Here is an 18557-nt window from a genome sequence, read left to right as displayed (position 1 = left end):
TCAGATTTCTATTCAGTATTGTCTCGGAGTTAGGGTTCGTCTAACTTCAATTTCAGTGCCTTCAGTACACAGTTCCCAATTTAGTTGAAAATGCTTTTATCAGGCTTCATTTTAATGCTTTGAATACAATTTAATTTACAATCCATCCAGCTTAATAGAGCCACTAGAAGATAACTTGAGTCGGGACAATTATTATATTAGTACACTAGCGGGACAATGTTGTTGATGACAATGATCATCAACACGATGACAGTTAAACTGAAATTAAACTTAAAATCGACGACGATGGGACGAGTGGTAGCAAAATAAGAATAGACATTTCAGCATATTCTAGTCTCGAAGTTTGAAGCTTCGAGCCTACTGTTTTGAGATTTGGCACAGCACCTCCGATCAGTAGCGCGGAAACTTCATCCCCAATTACGGTGAAGTATTTCACGTCATTTACTTTTCCCACAGATATTCTAGTGTTTTGCTTCACGATAGCTTAACATCTCTCAATAGAAGCAAGTGTTTGAAAGAATGCTGTATTTCGCGGAATATTGATGTTATTTTCTGCGTTCTACGACTGAGTTAGCTCGTCACATTGGCACGGGACTATGCCAAGCATAACGGCATAAATCAAAACATATCTTGATGAGCGCTTATCTTTGCGAGATGCAATGCTGTGAAGAATTCAAGAGCAATAAGCTGATTAACTTCAGCTTTGACATTGTCAGCGAATCTGACGCATTTTATCTGGATGTTTTTGATGCGGTAGATCCAGCGGGCAGAGTAAGGACACTAGAATCCTCAACAATACCTTTCTCTCGGTCCTCAATCTTACCTGACTACAATAATAAGTCATAACACAGTTGGTCATTCTAAAGATAAGTCCATGTTGTGTTGGAACCTTAGAGGTAAGATGTTCATACTGCGGGATAAATCAAGAAGGATTCCGAGATCGCGAACAAAATCCCTATCCCTTCTATCCAAATACCGCCAATTTTATATGAGTATATCAAGGATTTTCGAATTTTCATCACCCAGTCCGCATTAGTGAACCTTGTTTGGTGTACTGCGTAAAATTCAAGTCTAAAGTGTAAAGAAATTGCTATAAAAACTAGTTTAAAAACAGTAAGTCATAGGAACACAAAGCAGAGCCATAAAAAGGACCAAAGAAGCTGTCCTTCCAGAAGTTTTACGGTAAGTTTGCCCCCTGGCAACAAGTCTTATAGAGTTCCTCAACCATCCTTAGCCGCGCGTGAGTAACGTTCACCACGTTCGACTACAAAATGCGGCACTCTAAGGCGCAATAGAGAGCCCCGGAAAACGCTTTTACAATCGAACTACTTGCCGTATGCATCATTTTATTCCCCGGGCCGTAAAATGGGGCCCTAAGCCCCTCACAACTGGTGGGGGGTGGCGCACCGTTACTGTGCACTACTGTCTCCGATTGCTTCCGTTAGTTGCTCTCCAACATCAAATTCACTCGGCCAACACCTCGGAGATAATGTAGAAACTATTTAAATAGCCGGCCCCTGTGCCTTATCGGTTGCTGTGAGAGATGCGCGTGCTGTGTGCAGTCAACAGTGTTGCACCGCTAGCGGCAGTGTCAGGAAGTGCGTCCCCCGCGGTACTGGTCCGACATCGGAGAGGCTGAAAGCATTCCGGACCGGAAGTACAGGAGAAGATGCTACGTTCTGCGTTCGGTGCCGGAAGCCCGGCACTGCTGGTCGCCGTCTGCCACCTGCTGGTAGTAGCTGGAACAACTTACGCCCTGGCACAATTATAACGACTCCCGCCCCGTCGTCCACACAGGTTCAGGCGACCGGAAGCGCTCCGGTGCTGGTGCTGGTTGCAAACGGAAGCGACATTACGATTAATTTTCCCGGCGAAAACAACAACAACCGGCTGGTGAGCATCGTCAGCGCATCCGGCAACAACAACCCGTCCATGGTCGATTGGATCGGTGGCAACGGAGCGAACAAGGCACCCTCGATCTCGCTCGGTCGGGGACTTCCGCCGGTGGCCGATGACTCGGACGAGTCAGCCGAGGATTCGAACCCCAATCGCCGATGGTCGGTGGCACCACCGGTAGGAGCGATGCCGGAGAGCGATGAAGCGGCCGGGACACTGCCCACCGTGACGACGGCCACCGTCGGAGCCGTTACGACGACGAACGGGACCGCCAGTATCCGGAACACCACTCCGAAGCCGACCACCGTGGCGGCCAACTAGAAGGAGGGCTCCCGGAATGTTGAGGCTGAAGGGTTCCCATTGAACCTGGACCCGAAATAAAACAAAGCTCTGCTCACGGCACACGGGCCCCACGGGGTTGTTACTGTTCTGCGTTCATGTTGCGTTACCTTTATTTCAAATGCTGCTGTGAGGGTTGTTGTAATGTTGGTTTATTTTCATTCCTTTTGCACAGATCGTTAGGGAGGAAGAGGGTTCGATAAATACAATCAGCAAAGTGTTGTCCTTTCTTTATATTTATAATGTATATAAGTATATAAGTATATATAGTATATGTTTTTGATAATACATGATCCTTCTTGGGTTTTTGGGGGGCCGTTCGCTCAACGGGACTTAATTCAGCCACGCAAAGACCCCCGCAGGACTGAGGGTACTCCTGGGGTCTCGCCGGAAAGGGTTATCGAAACGGATAGGCAATTAAGTGTGTGTGTGTGTGTGTGTGTGTGTTTTTGTTTGATAAATACAGTTCATTAAAAGATGTACACTCGAGGAGTCATATGTGGTCCACATACGATCACTCAAATGGTAGTTTTTTTTTTTGGTAGCCACTAATGGCGAAGGGCGAAGGATAAAAACACACACCAACACAGCGAAAGTTTTTTCAAGCTGATACCTCTCCGCATGGATGTGTGCATGCTTTGGCTGCCCCCCTTTTTCTCGGTTTTATTGTCTCGTTTGCACCGCATAAAAGTCTACTCAGTACCCTTTACCAGTTGTGTGACTTAAGCATATTAGTTATTCTTCGCGTGCTGTGACGCCACAGGACCTCCCCGTTGGCGGCCGATTGATATTGTCCGAATTGCAGTAATTGTTGTTGGTTAGTTCCATAGTTTCTTATTGTCCCGATTTTTTTTAATGGTACCCTGCCACTAGCTAGTACCTCTACTTATTGTCTCTCTAACTCTTCCATATTCGTGTGCTCGAGCTTAACAGTGTGCATTGGTTGTTTTTTTTGGTTGCTTGTTCAACAATCTTATCTCCTTTCTGTTGTTTATTGTCAATGTATTGTGCTTCGCGTTGGGTGTGTAACATCGATATCAAAATGTGTCTCCACTCCACACCGCGGATCGACCATCCTTACACAACTACCATCTTGCGACTCGCGATCAGGCGCCTGCGACACCTGCGGAAGTGTCCTTCGATGTGTCCGTGTGTGAGAGTAAAGTTTAGAAAAAAACAAACACCACCCAGCGGCGGCCTGGAGCGGCCTAATTTTGGGGGTCAAAACTGGTTATTGTCTGATCGGTTTCCAGAAACGGTAATCGGTAGTCACCTACTACTCCCTTGCTGATGTACAGGGAATGCTATGAAGTATATGTATATATATATATATTTATATTAAAGTCACCTAGCATGCCCCTCGTTCACTTGTAATGTGTGGATAAAATGTCAGGAATAGGGGTACACTTTTAAAATCTATACACTTTTGGGGGGCACCGAAGGGCCGCACATTTCCCCCCCGGGAGCAGTTCCTTGGACAACGTCTACCGCAGAATGCCGAAGCGGACCACCACCAACCGGTGAATCTGCATCGCCCCCGTCCCGGGACCTGACTCCTACGTATCTCCTGCGTCTCCGTGTGTTGCTGGTAAAAAGAAGGGTCCTGATGATCCGGTTTTATTTCCTTTTTTTCCGTTTCCCACTGTGACATTTACATTGACTACGAGTGTGATTTCGGTGAGGTGATTCACCAAACACCGACGACACACTCACGAGGCTTGGAATCAAAAAATCACCCTCCGTGGCGTCTCAGATGCTGGGTCTGTCGGTCGGCGGTCGGTTCTGCGGTAGCCGTTCTGGTGACAGGCTCAAAAAGAATCTCTAGTTTTTGCGTACGCTCCCGGGGGGAAAATGCCGTCGTCTGGTGGTGTCCGTGGGGGTTCCTTACGCTGCCTTACTCAAAGTATGGGTATGTAGATGGGCCACGGGACTTATCTTAGAAATCGCTTAAAAAGTAGCGCCGAGATATTGAGAGTGTTTGATTATAGGTTCTAAGCTTGGCCACCTGCGGTCCACCGGCGGTGGTTCTCCGTGTATAATACGCTCCGCTCCTAGGCTCCTCCCGGCTGTCCCGAGGCAAACCCAGCACCCACCTATCGGCGCGGTTTTACTACTTGATATGAGCAAACAGATATGAGAGTATTAGATATTTAGTCGTGGTCTCGGCAGAAAACGGGAAGCACTTCCTTCTGGGTGTGTCTGTCTTTGGACCGGACTCTTCCGGTGTTAATGGAGCAGTACGTTTCACTGTTTAAAACCTGTCAGTTCACTAGCAGTTCGGGCGGGACGAGAGTACAAAACTAAGGTAAGTCGATAACACTGTAGAGGAACCGCGATAAGCTGCCAACCGATTCCAATGTCAACGCCGCGTGCCTGGGAGAGTTTACTGGTAGAGCCCGCCAGGGCCGCGCCCGTAGACGGCCTGTATGTACCGGTTGTCCATGTAGTACTGCTTCTTCAGGTAGTACAGCAGCTTACGCAGCCGGCTGGCGCAGCGGAACTCGTCGTCGGTGTAGAACGGGTTGACCCGCTCACTAACGTACTCTTCGCGTGGGTAGGTGGGACGACTCGCGGAGCCCTCGCCAGTGTAGTGCGGCAATTCTGGGCGGCGTGGCCCCCCACGCGGACTCCCGTATCCCGGAAACTCCCCAGCCGACGCCGCTCCGGAATCCATTAAAGCACTGTCTACATACGCCGCTGGTTGGTTGTCGTAGTAGCTCGGGTCGGGAGTAAAATTCGACCTACACGGAGTGACCGAAAAGAAAAAAAACGGGAATCAAATGGATCTAAACTGGACAAAGCTAGGCAAAGACCGATCGGCGATCGAACCGAACCGGAACATTAATAACCGGAATTAACAATAGGTGCAAAAAAGACATGCAGTTAGAGTTGAGAGCTAATCAACAACAACAACAACAACGTGTCCCAACAAAAACCAAAAACATGAAAAAACGAGAAGTTTGAGAGTATCTGACAAAAAGACTACTTGGAAGAAGAAGATGATACAAACGAATGCAAAACAGCGAAAGACGTTTAGTCGGATGAACCAAGACCGTAAAAAAGAAAGGTTTGGTAACGAGTAACACGCTTCGCCAACATGCAACATGACCCGCTGATCCTACAACGAATATGAAAGGGTCACAACTTCGATGATCGCTACTTCAGTGACAACAAAAAGCCGCTAACGATGTAGTACAGTCACAAAAGGCAAAACTCGTTCATTCTAGGAAAAACGGAATAGATGTTCACCTGCTTCGCGTGCGTGCTGTGTTTTTGGTTTTGTTTTTGTTTTTCGTTCGTGATTGTTACGAATTGTTTCATTTTATTTTTTGTAACGAGAGTGTGGGCCGTAGGAAAAAAAGGGAGAACAAAAACAGTTTTGTGTCAATATATGCGTTTGCAGCTTGCAGGAGATAGTGGGTTTGTTATCGGACGCGTGGATCGTACAGAAGACCCACCGGCCAACAGTAGATCGCGTTCGCTTAACATCCGAATGAACACACAGCACGGTTCACGGTCAAGTGTTTCTAGTCTAGGGTGAAGGTCTGGAGATGCGCTAGGTGTGCAGCTTTGAGAGTTTTGAAACAGGTTTACATGTTCTTGACAATTTTTCGTTTGAATCTCGACGTAAACGAAAATTTATTAAGTGTTCTTCAAAATTCTTTCACTGTTTCAAATCTAACGCATCCGTCGACCCGTTTGACATGTGTCAAATTGTTAGTTTTCTTTCATGTGAACGGTTAAACGAGTGCGACCTCGTTTGCGACCTCGGTGCCATATCGCCTCGCCGCAGTCGAAGTTACGGTACAGTGTTTCGAAAGGATGTTCTAACAGAGTCGCAGTGAGACTTCAAACTGAGCTTTGGTGGTAAGCAGAGAGAGAGATAGAGAGAGAGAAAGAGAGGGAGAGAGAGAGAGCAAGAGAAAATGGACAGATGGACATTCAAACGAGATAGAAGAGGGTGCCAACAAAAAACCCCAATACAGACCTCATAAATGAGGAAAAGTATACGAGGAAAAAGTGCTCGATATAAGAATTTCAATTGCTCGATCGTGTATCTCGTTAATTGGACTTTTCTTTTACATGGAATTTGGAATATAAATTCCTCAAATTATTTAAAACTCATTCATCACTTCATTGATGTGTTTGACATTAATGCTCAACTAGTATGTTGAGCAATGTGCCCCTAATCTTGATTGGAATTTCAGTTTCTGTTTGAATTCTTTGTTTTCCATGTTTTTAATTTAATTTCACTAATTATTGAGCGCTTTGAATAAAGATTGAGAGCTTGAATTTTTTTTTTGTATTTTATAAATACAAAGCAACAAGCAACACGTAAACATAAATAGAGTAAACATCAATTCCGTTGAAACCAAAAAATTAAAACTAAAGAACAAGACCATAATACAAAAGAACCAAACAAAGAAAGGTAACATATCAATATAAAGATAACTTACAAAAAAAGACAGTAGTTGAAAACGAAATAAGCAAACACTGTGTCGATAAAGGCAACCTATTGGCTACGAAACTAGTGGCCACTTAGTTTTCCGTAACCAATAGGAACCTCTATGGCAAAGTGCAGCGAAACAGAAAAAGAGGAAACAGTACACCTCAAAACAAAACAGCTTAAACAGTAAAAACATCCGGTGTAAACGGAAGTCCGAAGAGGTTTTTGGTAGGCACCCTCATCCCATCCTCCGTATTGGGGCACCATGAATGAACCGCAAACATGCAAACATTTGCACACGCGCAAGTGAAGTAACTGTGTGGAAGGTTAATTGCCCTCATCAGCAGGAGCAGTTAAATGCACAATGCAACAAGGCGGGAAGGGAAGAGTTAAAAGAGAGCAATTCAGGTGTCGGGTCGGGTAGATTTGTACAGCAATGTGGAAAATGTGCTCCGCTGGTGGTGCAGTGTACAGTGAGGTAATCGATCGAAAGGGGGGATGCTACGGGAACAGCGCAAGTCCTTACACCGACACACACAAACACACAAATAGGGCATATAGGGGTAGGTCTATCTATTGGAGCACGGTGATCGGGAGGTGGTTGGGAGCCAAACCAAAGGGCACAATCATGCCAGCAGCGGTCCCGAAGCGGGACGCCCATCATCCACCGAAACAGCTAGGGAAGAGCAGGCACATCAAAATCGAAAGCCCGGAATGCGTGCCGTTCCGAGCAGGAAACACTAGGAGGGTTGAGGGTGTGGGAAGAGAGAGAGAGGCCCATGAAGAACGTGAAGAACACGAAACCAAACATCATCATCATCCATCTCATTCCTTTGATAGAACATCTACAAACAATGAACCGCTTCAACTTCCTACTATTTGAGACCTCGCCCTTCCGGCCCGGCTGAAGCGGTTGCCCCGGGACGGCCGGAACGATGGCGCCCAGCCGGAGCGGACTATCGAGGCAATATGGCGCTTGGTCGGGGCGGCCCGCAGGCTCCGATCGGCATCCTCGCCGCCGCCGCCGCCGCGGTCAGCGAAGGCCCAACCGCTCTCGCTCTCGTCACCTTCCGCTTGTTCACCGCCGTCGTCGCCGTCGTCGTCGTCGTCGCCGTAACGGGCCGTACTCCAAGGGTACTGCCGTTTCGTGTGGTACCGATGGAACCGATTCAAGGCTCCACTTCTGGCGAGCGACCCTGGTCACGGCACGGACCGTGGCGTAAAAATACAATAATTCGTAAATTGGATTCCCTCCCCTTTCGAGACGGGGCGAGACATTCGCGCGTTTGGCGCCGCAACTCGGACCGCGACTTACCGAGGAAGCGTTTCTCCTCCAGGTGGTTGTCCGCGCGGCTGTAGAGCGGGTACGTTTGGGCAATCGCCTCGACGAGCTCCTCGTAGTCCTGGGGAGCGGTCTGGTACACCGGTTCCAGCACCTCCGGGCTGCTCTCCTCCAGCTCGTCGTAGTACAGTTCGCGCTTCTTGCGGCCGTGTCCCTGCGAGTTCTTCAGCGCCTGGATGTTGCGTTTCTCTGCGAATTCGTGAACAGAACAACAGCGTGACACGGTGATCAATTTACCCGAAAACCCGTGGGAAGTTCAATGGAAAGTCAATAACTGACAAAACCGATTTCTCCAGGATAATCTTGGAGAAATCGAAATCCGGTATATCCATGAAGATTTGAACAAGAAGGACGTGTAAAACTAAACAGACTCATAGCTCAATTGTATACTATCAAGTGTTTGGATGTTTGGAACTACCGATTACTTGACGTTTTAAGACGTCAAACTTCATTCTGGAAATTGTAAACATTTAGTAAACATTTTTAAATTTACGAAATCGTTCAAGAGACGTCAATGCACCGACAACGAGTGACTGTTTGGTGCGTATTTTGGTCTGGCGGCATCATCGGCCCATTTCCCTTCGCAAATGAAGAAGAAGCCGCGTACGAGTTGGCTGTATCTTGCCCTATGATAAACAACTTGAGCTTGGGCCGATTTTGACTGCTTGTAGCCGGTAAAGGATTAAACATTTCGATTGAGGGACCGAAAAACAATGATCGTCCCTCGCAGAAGGTGACGTGAATTGACTCCTGAGGTCGTTGCCTCGTGGACCTTGCCAAGATTCGGTTTTCCTCTCGTCGGCGTCTTGTATCTTGCACCGTATCGTCTTGTACCGACAGCTCTGATACCGGAATGTTTGCATGTTTCGGATAAATATTCCGGGTTGATTCTTATTTTAAAATGACATTAGTTAGACATTAAAACCGAAAGTGCAATTACATTACACGATTGCAGATGAAACAAATGCACCTTCGTGAGAGGCGGCTCCAAGCACTTTCAACGTTCCACTCTAACACTGGGCCATCCAGCTCCTTCGTCCACTTCACAGAGAAACTTCTCGCAACATTTTCCAGCACTTTGGTCAAATGAAACCGGTAAATTCCCGGCATCGCTTCTGGTGGTTGCATTTGTAAATAAATTTACGCTTTCGCTGGAATGTCGAGCATTTGCATCCGCCAGGCTCCCCGGTTCCGTGAATGCCATGCCTATCGTTTGTCACCTACCGTTGTCGCCCGTTGGCGAGCCCGACTGCTCCGTGAACTTGTTCGCCTGCTTCGGAAGGCTCCAGTCGCGAACCAGCGTCTGGATGTTGCGCTTCTCAGCGTGGCTGTACTCGGGCAGGGCGTTGCCGCGGGCCAGCGATTGCATGTTGCGCTTCGGGGCAATCGAGGGCAGCATTCCGGTGCGGAGCAGCGACTGGATGTTGCGTTTGCCGGGCAGCTCGTACTTGCGGGCCAGGGACGCGATGTTCCGCTTGCCGCTGAGCAGGTAGCCGGACTTGAAGGCCGACCCGACGGAGCGCTTCTCGTCGGTCCACTCGCCGTCCGGGGTCGTCTCTTCCGATTCGGCGTCCCGCGACGGTAGCTGCCCGTTCTTGGCCAGCGTGGCCAGGCTGCGCTTCAGCTGGTCCGGCTGGTTCCGGAGCAGGCCGGCCCGGGCCAGCGCTCCCACGTTGCGCTTGCCGAACACGGCACCGTCCCGCAGCAGGGCCCGGTAGGACCGCTTGTCCACTGCCTCGGTGCTCTCGTCCAGGTTTTGGAAGCTCTCGCCCGGCTCGTGCTCCAGTATGTGGCGCAGCTGGTTGCGCAGGGCGGCTGCATGCATCTCGTAGCCCTCCTCCGGGTAGGTCAGATCTCGCAGCAACGACTCCAGTTCGCAGGGCTTTAATCGCCTCCCTTCATAGTACTGTGCATTGACCTGTAACAAGACAAGACGGAGACATCGGTGAAACGAACCGCCCGGATTTGGGTATCAATTTATTCAAAACGGCCACATGTTGTCATGGAAATATGTATATATTCTCAGCAGAGCAGAATGCGGAGTACATGGCATCACAGCATGATGAAATTCTGGTCACAATACTTATCGACCAGAAACATTTCCATCTTATTAGATGTATTTTTTGCTTATTTATCAATATAAAGTAGAATAAACGAACCACAAGATCCGTTCAATTCTGTTTTAGAACTACCTTAGAGCTTAGAAAGCAGAGTGAGGAAACCAAAAAACACCTATCAGATTGATGAAAACAATTAACAATAAAACAATTAGGTATACTGTTTATGTTTAACACTAAACAAGTTTTACGTTAATATTCATTTAATTTTTCATTGAAATCTCAAGAGTTAGAGGAAAAGATTCTAAAAAACTGTAGAAACCTGTCTATAATGTTACAAACGAAATGTGTAACAACTACCACTATCATATTAGTGATTAACATTAATTAACACTTTTTTGCAAAATACCGATTAATATAGAAATCATATCAATGAAATAATGATGCTAAGCTACATTTTGCATACAACAAACAATCGATAGTTTAGAGATTTGTTGCGACCATGTGGCTGTACACACATCGACTCAAGCCGCAGAAGCCAAAAGAGGTTCCACAAATAGCTTAATCGTCATTTCTAGAACCGGGAGAAAACGCGAAGCTTAAGCAGCGGCAGGGACTTTCTTCTGCTCCAGTCTCCCAGCCAAAAGGCTCCACAAGCCCGTCGAACGTCAGCACCAAGGGGCAATATGCGCGGAATCTTTGCTGACCTTGCGACCAAGATTGCCGGAGCCTAAAAATAGCCCATCCTCTTGGGGCGGGGGGAGGGCGAAATGTTACATTCTGAGCACGGCCTCTTCCACCACCCATCGCCTGCGCCGCCCGGACGCAAACGAGTCCTGCCCACTGACGGACCGTGACGGATGATGCCGCTGCTGCCAGCGTCTGTGTGTCTGTGTGTGTGGTAGTCGTGCCGAATGAAAACTAGCAGGCCTCTTATCCATCTTTTGGAGCCTGTAGATGACGTACATAAATGGGACCCGTCAATGAAGGGCGCACATTCATGCGGCCAACTTGCATCCTTGTTTTGTGCTTTTTTGTTCTCACGTTTCCTTCGGTAGCTTAAGGCCTTTTATTTCTTTCGGAAAGGACGAAACAAAAAACTAACAACCCAAAAAGGTCATCGTTTTAATGTCAAGACAGAAAGTTTTCGTGCCGTATTCGTGCGGCACACTGACATTTTATGAAGATCTGAGCAAAAGTACTTTGTAACCACCTAGGGTGGCTACCTGGCGGCCCTGGGACACAAAACTTTCTTCGCTGCTCCGGGTCCCCGATTCGTCCCGATTATGAAACATCATTCCAACGTTTGCAGCATTGAAAGTTCGCGAACGCAGCTTACAAATGGCCACAAACAAATGCAAACTATTAATTGATTCCATCGAGCGGCGGAGAAGTTTGCGTTTCCTGATGCTTCCCAGAAGCCCGTTCCCAGCAACTTTGCGCATAAGCCTGGCAATTTGCGAAGGCTAATGTACTAGCCCCAAACGCTTTTGCTGCTGAGCAACTGTCTGTGTCGCGCCAACTTTTGCCAGGACCAACCGATGTATAGACTAATTGAATTTTGTGTCAACTCTCACGCACACACGGTGCCCTTCGTAGGCTAATGAATCCGTGGCTTATATCCACTTATTTGTTGCATAACTCTTCAGTGTGAACTTTTTCGATATCGAAATGCAAAACAAAAACGGGAAACCGAGACAACAATTAGCATAAACCCATCGCAAATAGCGAATGACTCAATGGAAAGCCTCATGTAACGGGCGACTACGAACAAGGGGAAAAAATGATTATTCAAGCAGATATGCTGGGTCTCTGGAAATCTTCATAACGATCGTTTTTAGTCACATCTGGCACATATGCGTCCTGGGGCCTAATGGGGCTGGGGCTTGCTTTAACGCCGCCGGGGGTTGCCGTTATCCGTGCAACATTAAATGCTTAAACGATGTTTGCTAAATAACTCCCTTCCCTTACTCTCTCTCTCTCTCTCTCTTTTTTTTTGTTGGCCCGTATAAAACGAGGTCAGCACCTGGTGCAGCTCGGCGACTCTTTGCAAACATCGAGTAGCATAACACAACAGGCCTGTGAATTCCAGTGTGCAGTGGCAATAAATCGTCCTGCGGAACCAACATGATTGCAGCGATCGATTGTTTGCCCATTGGCCGCTGTTGAGCTGGAGGCAATGTGAAAAGCTGCAGTCCATAAACGTGTGCCTTTCGATTGGGTATTGTTTATCCAGTGATATGAATCGTTTCCGTTTTTATTTATCTTTTGTGTGGATTTCGTTGCACTGCCTTTGTTTATTTAAAACAAGTGGTTATTGGAAAAGATTCATTTCAAATACCCGCAAAGTTTCTACTAGATAAACACCAGCACGTATGCTCAAGTCCATGCCATCTGCATTCACTAGCATCAAAGTTTCAGTTTAGCAAAAAGGTTGTTGGTTAGTTTTTTGTTTCGAAACGAAATTGCTAAACTGCCAACTGGGAACTATTTTAAGTTTCATTTTTTGGTTGTAAATTACGGTTACTACTAATAATCTTGCAGCCTAAACTTTCTAAAAATTCTCCAAGCTGTCAAACAAAAGACAAATTGGGAGGGTTTCAGGAATCTGACGGATACTAAACACTGTTCAAAGCAAAAATGTCCTTCCCAGAAGAACGCATGAAACCGTCGGCCGTGCCGTCGTCATTTCACTTGCCTCTCAACGCGGAGCAAAGGACATTTTTTCATTAAAAAATGCAAAATAGCCAAGCGAGCACTTTCCAGCGTGGCATGCGCCAATGGTTACGCTTTCAAGTGAACGTTAAAAACGTCAACGTGATGGAAATTATTGCTACTCTTTTTGTGTTCTACACTTCCCAACATACTTAGGAAACACTTCGACGGTGAGCGTAAAGGACCCAAGCACCCAGGCGTTTCATCGTTGGAAGAGTATCCCCGGGCGTCGCCAGGCAAGGTACGAAGTTATTTTGACAAACGCTTCTACCCATCAAGCAGTTTTGTCCTTTTGTTACTTTCCCTTATCATTGTTTGAAGATTGAAGTGAGATTGAAGAAGTGACGTGGCACGAACCTCGAAGAACGTGAGCTGGATAAGTATTATGCGATAAGTTACGAAGGAATGAAGATGGCACATTAATTAATGGTTATTGAGTTCAAACGGCAAAACAATGTGGCAACCACTTGAACGTTTTAGTATTCAACTTCCCAACAAAAAAATTTGAAGAGAAAATGATGTACCATTCTACAAGAAGCAGGAATAAAATAATGTCTTATAGGAAGCAGAAGAACGGATATTTCTTCAAACGATCCTTTAGCGCTACAGACCCTATTGTTTATACCTACTCTACGTTCCAAATCGTACAATGTTGATTTAATCTTCCTTCCTTTTATTTCTTTTTATTTGTTGATGTTTTTAGTCAGTCGAGAACTTCTTAGTCGAGTTTCCATTTTTTGTGTGCCGCGTGTGAGAGGCTACGCATATTATTTTCCACCTTTGAGAACTGCAAACAACGTACAGGGGTAACGAAAGAACACTAAACTCAGACAAAAACTTGATCGTTTCGTGATGCGAACACTTCCTTTTTTTCCATCTGCCATCGCCGACGCTGACGGTCACCGGCATTTTTAAGAACTCGGGCTTCGGAGAAGGGCGCAATCAAACAGTTTTAATTAATTTCAACATCCCATCCGCATCATGCGATTTAATTTCCCCATCGATGGCTCGCATTATCCGATTTATGTCGGTGGCCGTTGTTCCACCCCGTTATGCGATGGCACGAGTCCCTGTCCGTTCGATCGAACGCTCCAGGGCGCACGGGCATGTTAAGTTTGTGCGGATCAGAAATTCATTAGAAAATTTATTCCTGTCAAAATTTCCGACAAATCCCTCTCAATCACGGCAAGCGGGGACAGTTCATCCGGCCCCTACCGTCCCGGGTCCGGTTGCGCAGCAATCGGATTACTATAATGAAGTTTGTGGTCGGAAGGACGATAATTTTTATTTGCTTCCTACGCCGGAGACGGGACGTATCCTGTCTGTCCCGGGTCCCCGTGTATCCTGACAACGGACCAGAGAAAACAGCAAACGGCTCCTGGCGAGGCTGCTGAGCTCCACGCTCCACGTCCACGTCCACGTCCACGAGTGGTTGGCTGGTTGCTCGTGAAATGTCACCCCGAACCGTCCGCTTATCGTTTGCGAATTTTCGACACGCCGCACTGTCTGTGTCACCGCTATTTTTCGCCCGGCCAGTGCCGTCTTCGGCAAGGGAGACCTCTCCGAGTATATTGTTTCGTCTAATGAGCGACGGAAGCCTGTCGCTGGAGATAGATATTGGACAGAAGATTGATGGCCGGCCCATAATCTGCGGCAATAAAAGAACATTGCGTCGTGGAAGCCGATTTGTTCGGCTTTGGGCGGATACCGTGCGATATGCGGTCGGTCAACTGTTGCTCGGGACGAATGTCTCGGGACAATGGCTCTGGACACTGATTGAAATTATGTGAACAGTAATTAATCTCAAAACACGTCGAAACTTTAACTGGCTGTTCCTTCGGTCGCTTCTCGACACTTTTCGTTCCACTTTATCCAGATATGTGCTTCGTTTTCGGCCCGCCAACATGAAATCGGCCCATTTTTTGTGAAAACAAATGATTTTCCTGGCGGCAGAACATTGCCACGTTAACGTTGGCATTTCAAAATGTCACTTCTTGTCTTTCTCGAGCTTTTCTCTCGTTGCGTCTCGAATAATACACCATCAAATGGAACGTTCTGTTCTGTGACTTTTAGCTATTCAAATCAAATAAACTCAGATCGTTTTACGAAGTACTTGTGAAGTGAGTAATGCATTCTGTAGTAATTACCTTTTCTGGACATCCATAAACAATGGTAGAATAACGTTAACGATAAACGTTTGAATTTAGGAACCATTTGAAATTTCACCCTGATAAATTTAAATTCTCATAAAAGGGATCGGTCGTCAGCCAGGCAGCGACCAAAGCCACCTGTTTTATTCCTAGGTCACCGTCCGAAACTGCTACCATTTTTTGGGTGTGTTTGACAATCTTTTTGTAAAGTATGGATCCGTTAACGAGCAAATTCAATGCGCATAAGTCGGGAAAGTTTGTAAACTCCACAATGACGTTCTTGGTCTTTACCACAACGGCGTCGGCATCATCGAAATGAGTCGTGAGCTAAGGATGCCCTATAAGGCAATAGAAAAGGCTGCTTCCTGATTGGCTTAAATTATTTCTAGCATAAAACTTACTGCAACATTTGTTGTGTATCTCAATGTATAGAAAAGAAGCATTATAAAACGTAACATAGCGGAAACCGTCACATAGCGGACGTGGTCGACGAGTACAGCACCAATTGAATAGCACATAATATAGTAAATAGCCTCAAGGGATCATTTGTCCCCAACAACGATGGCGATGCTCAGAATATTATCATCAATGGCATTTAACCATCCATGACCGTAAATTTGAAGCAATTGATTGTTGCAAATAACAGCTTTTGATAGGATTTCCCAACGGAGCGCCAGCGAATTATTTGCTGAACGATTTATTCCACCACACGGATTAACAGGACTCGATCGATTTACTCCGGTTCGAGCGATGTTAAGTTGTTAAAAACAAATAAAATAGGATATGCATAACCGTGTGAGTTCAATGATGTATTAGCTATTATTATTGGACCCACTATTAACCTTTGCCCTCCAATATCACCATTAGGCCATTTTTGGGAATAAACATTGCGCCTCCTTTTTTTGCATTTTATCTGCCACATATGCCATCATCCCTTTTCAGTTGATTAGCATCGCCACCGTGTTATTGGAAACTGCCCATTACGCCTGAAAAACGACGACCGTTTGGCTTTTGGCTGCCATCGACAAATTGCACAATCCTGTTCACGCCAACGGCCCTCGGATTCGGAGCTCAAATGGAAAAATAAAGTAACCGTGAGGCCGGCGTCCCTGTCTAGGGTCCCACATGCCCACACACGGCCCACCCACGCGATGTGTTCAAAGGTTCGGTAGCGCTAAACAACCACTTGGCCGGCAATCCGATTTAAGGGTGCGCCCGAATGCAATAAACTCCCCTCGTACGGTTCATTTGAAATGGGGCAGCCGGCAGCCGCGAGTGCGGGGACCGATTTCCAATCAACATTTTGCGGCCGTGTAATGCGAATCTTTACTACACGCCGTCCGCCGCGAATCCTCTACATGGATCCCCGGGCCCGACACTCTGGGTCACTTCTTGGGCCGCAATCCGAACCATAAACTGCGTGTATTGGTATCCGGACCAAACGGAGAGCTGAGCGGCGGCAAGTCTGGACAAAGTGGCGATTCCCGGAGGCGGTCCACCGAAGACCTTCCGTAGACGTTTCGGGCTGGGCATAAATCTGTGGCAAACCAACTTGAACATTTCAATTACGCTCGGGAGTGGACCATTACCCATTGGAGAGGGTGCCTCTAGAGTACCAAAACAAAAGTTATGTCGTTTTGAAGAGCTTTCAACTAGTCTGGTACAACTTGAACCTGATGTAGTTGGACGATTGCAAACAACTGTTTAATTGTTAATTGAACACGAACAGAAATTCACTTCCAACACAATAGAAGCACTGCATTTTCACCAATCCTTGACCGCCTTCTCCGCAGACCTGATGAACGTTAAAGCAGTCGCCGGGACTACTTCCTTTTAGCCTTTTATTCTGAAGAAAATGTCGTGTGGATGCGGACCAAGTTCCCACCCGGACTTTCAGACGAACACTGCACTGGCCTTAGGCCTTAGGTGGTGAACCTCTAATCGGACGTGACAAGTCACAGATTGCTAGCGGTTGTCTTTGAAGATTGCTTTGCGGGCAGTTTTGGCTTACATTCGTTGAGTAATGAACAAGCTAAAACTTCCGCCGAACTCAGTCCAACCTCAACAATGGCTGACAACAGGTGACCTTAGCTTTATAACAAATTTGAACTTTATATTTTGACAGTGGCAGTGTAGTAAGAAGCGACGTCCAGTTACTAAACAATTTTGTAACCACCAAATGTTAGATTCGGGCAACTGCACCAGCTTTTAACATGACATTGGAATCATTTGGTAAGCGCAAACCTACAGCTTAAAGCAAAACTTGCTTTAGCACAAACGGTAGTTGAATTCTTCGTGTTACTTGTTCTTACGCTTGTTAAAGCCGTTAAAGTCTTACTGTCTGTTATAAATTCCGTTCAAATCCTGTAAAACGAGCTACCGAGCGGCTATTCACATATTTTCGGTACACAGCATATTACAGTACGTTACAGTCAATACGTTTATTTACAACCGCAATTTACCCACCAAGAAGAAAGCCACGAAAATTAATTAGCGTACGGGTGATTAATGACTATTTAAAATTGAATGGATCCAACGAGAGTGCTCCACAAAATTCGCTCGATTCAGATGTTCATTAGGCTGCGACATGGTAATACTCTGTGCTGCGCCTGTAAAACTTGGTTAAACACCCGCAGATGGGAGTTTCTAGCGTCTTGAATTTCGTTTTGGCATTTATTTCGTTACCCTGAATGTGTTCTATCGCCAACAGCTCAATACTCGATTAAATATAGGTTTCTAATTGGAACCAGGGAGAAAGTATTCGGCGTTTTTTGTCATCGTAACCAATACTAGTGACGGTTGTATTGATACCCTGATTTTATTTTAGCAACTAAAAATTTCGGTAAAGACAAAAAAATGTAAAAAGTCCAACGAACCCAGAAAACCATTCAATACCAAGCGATTGTTGGTTGTAAAATTTGGATGCAAGTAGCGCTACATCGACCATTAAACGCCATTGAAAGGATGTCGGGTTTAAAAAAGTGTAAATCCGACCAACAAAAACCGGAGGGGTCAAAAAGCCTAATCAAGTTCCTCTCCCAGTAATCTCCCTTTCATCACCCGGCAGGCCCCAGCCCGTGGTGTACTACTTACATGGTGAAGGTACAGGAACAACAGCATGGAAATCCTCAGAAGCCATTTCGGCGGTAAAAGCATCGCGTATCCGGCCATTATTCGTTTTTCGATTTCGTTTCGATTCAGCAGGTTCCAACTCGCCACTCGCCACTCGGTGTCTGCAGTTTCACAAATTCACAATTTCCCTGTCGTTCTCCTTCGCGGCACGCGATTTTACGCTTCCATTCAACTAATCCTCGCCCCGGGTATTACGAACCGCTCGAAGCTTGGGCGCACTGTTCACGGGAAGAGGGCCCCTGTACCGGGATATGTTAGGCCAAACACACACACACACGCGCACACACACTGGGACCGGGCGCAGTCAGTGGAGAAATTCCAACAAATTTTGCAATCCCCAAAAAACACCTGTTATGTTGCCAACGAGAACGAAAGAGAGAGAGAGAGAGATATTTAGAGGGTGGGAGAGATAGATAGCGTGAACGTGAGACGGAGGAGCCAGGCGCAAGAAAAACAACAATCAATTTCCAATCAAAGTC

The 18557-nt window shown here is 46.5% G+C and overlaps 2 protein-coding genes across 2 annotated transcripts; one reads left to right on the top strand and one right to left on the bottom strand.

The window, feature by feature from the left end:
- The first annotated feature begins 930 nt into the window (after window positions 1-930).
- On the top strand, window positions 931-2473 carry LOC128268757 (uncharacterized). The gene is made up of 3 exons (XM_053005960.1): window positions 931-1182; window positions 1511-1732; window positions 1798-2473. The coding sequence occupies exons 2-3, from the start codon at window positions 1670-1672 to the stop codon at window positions 2215-2217; spliced, it is 483 nt and encodes a 160-aa protein (XP_052861920.1). The 5' UTR covers window positions 931-1182; window positions 1511-1669; the 3' UTR covers window positions 2218-2473.
- A 227-nt stretch (window positions 2474-2700) lies between these two features.
- Window positions 2701-18117, bottom strand: LOC128268756 (neuropeptide-like precursor 1). The gene is made up of 5 exons (XM_053005959.1): window positions 18040-18117; window positions 9249-9942; window positions 7998-8213; window positions 7569-7878; window positions 2701-4976 (listed from the first exon to the last, which is right to left on the bottom strand). Exons 1-5 carry the CDS (start codon window positions 18115-18117, stop codon window positions 4619-4621), a joined length of 1656 nt encoding a protein of 551 aa, XP_052861919.1. The 3' UTR covers window positions 2701-4618.
- Between the last annotated feature and the right edge of the window lie 440 nt (window positions 18118-18557).

Source organism: Anopheles cruzii, chromosome 2 (assembly GCF_943734635.1).
Source record: "Anopheles cruzii chromosome 2, idAnoCruzAS_RS32_06, whole genome shotgun sequence".
NCBI lineage: Eukaryota > Metazoa > Arthropoda > Insecta > Diptera > Culicidae > Anopheles > Anopheles cruzii.
The sequence above is the reverse complement of the archived record's forward strand: the minus strand, read 5'-3'. Positions and strand labels throughout refer to the sequence as shown.

Bases quoted from the DNA above. Each gene is read 5' to 3' on its own strand.
- LOC128268757 (XM_053005960.1), top strand. From the start codon at position 1,670: ATGCTACGTTCTGCGTTCGGTGCCGGAAGCCCGGCACTGCTGGTCGCC. The intron at 1,733-1,797 runs GTAGTAGCTGGA...TCGTCCACACAG, and splicing joins TCGCCGTCTGCCACCTGCTG to GTTCAGGCGACCGGAAGCGC.
- LOC128268756 (XM_053005959.1), bottom strand. From the start codon at position 18,117: ATGGCCGGATACGCGATGCTTTTACCGCCGAAATGGCTTCTGAGGATT. The intron at 9,943-18,039 runs GTAAGTAGTACA...GTCTTGTTACAG, and splicing joins TGTTCCTGTACCTTCACCAT to GTCAATGCACAGTACTATGA. The intron at 7,879-7,997 runs GTAAGTCGCGGT...TGCCGTGACCAG, and splicing joins GGAGGAGAAACGCTTCCTCG to GGTCGCTCGCCAGAAGTGGA.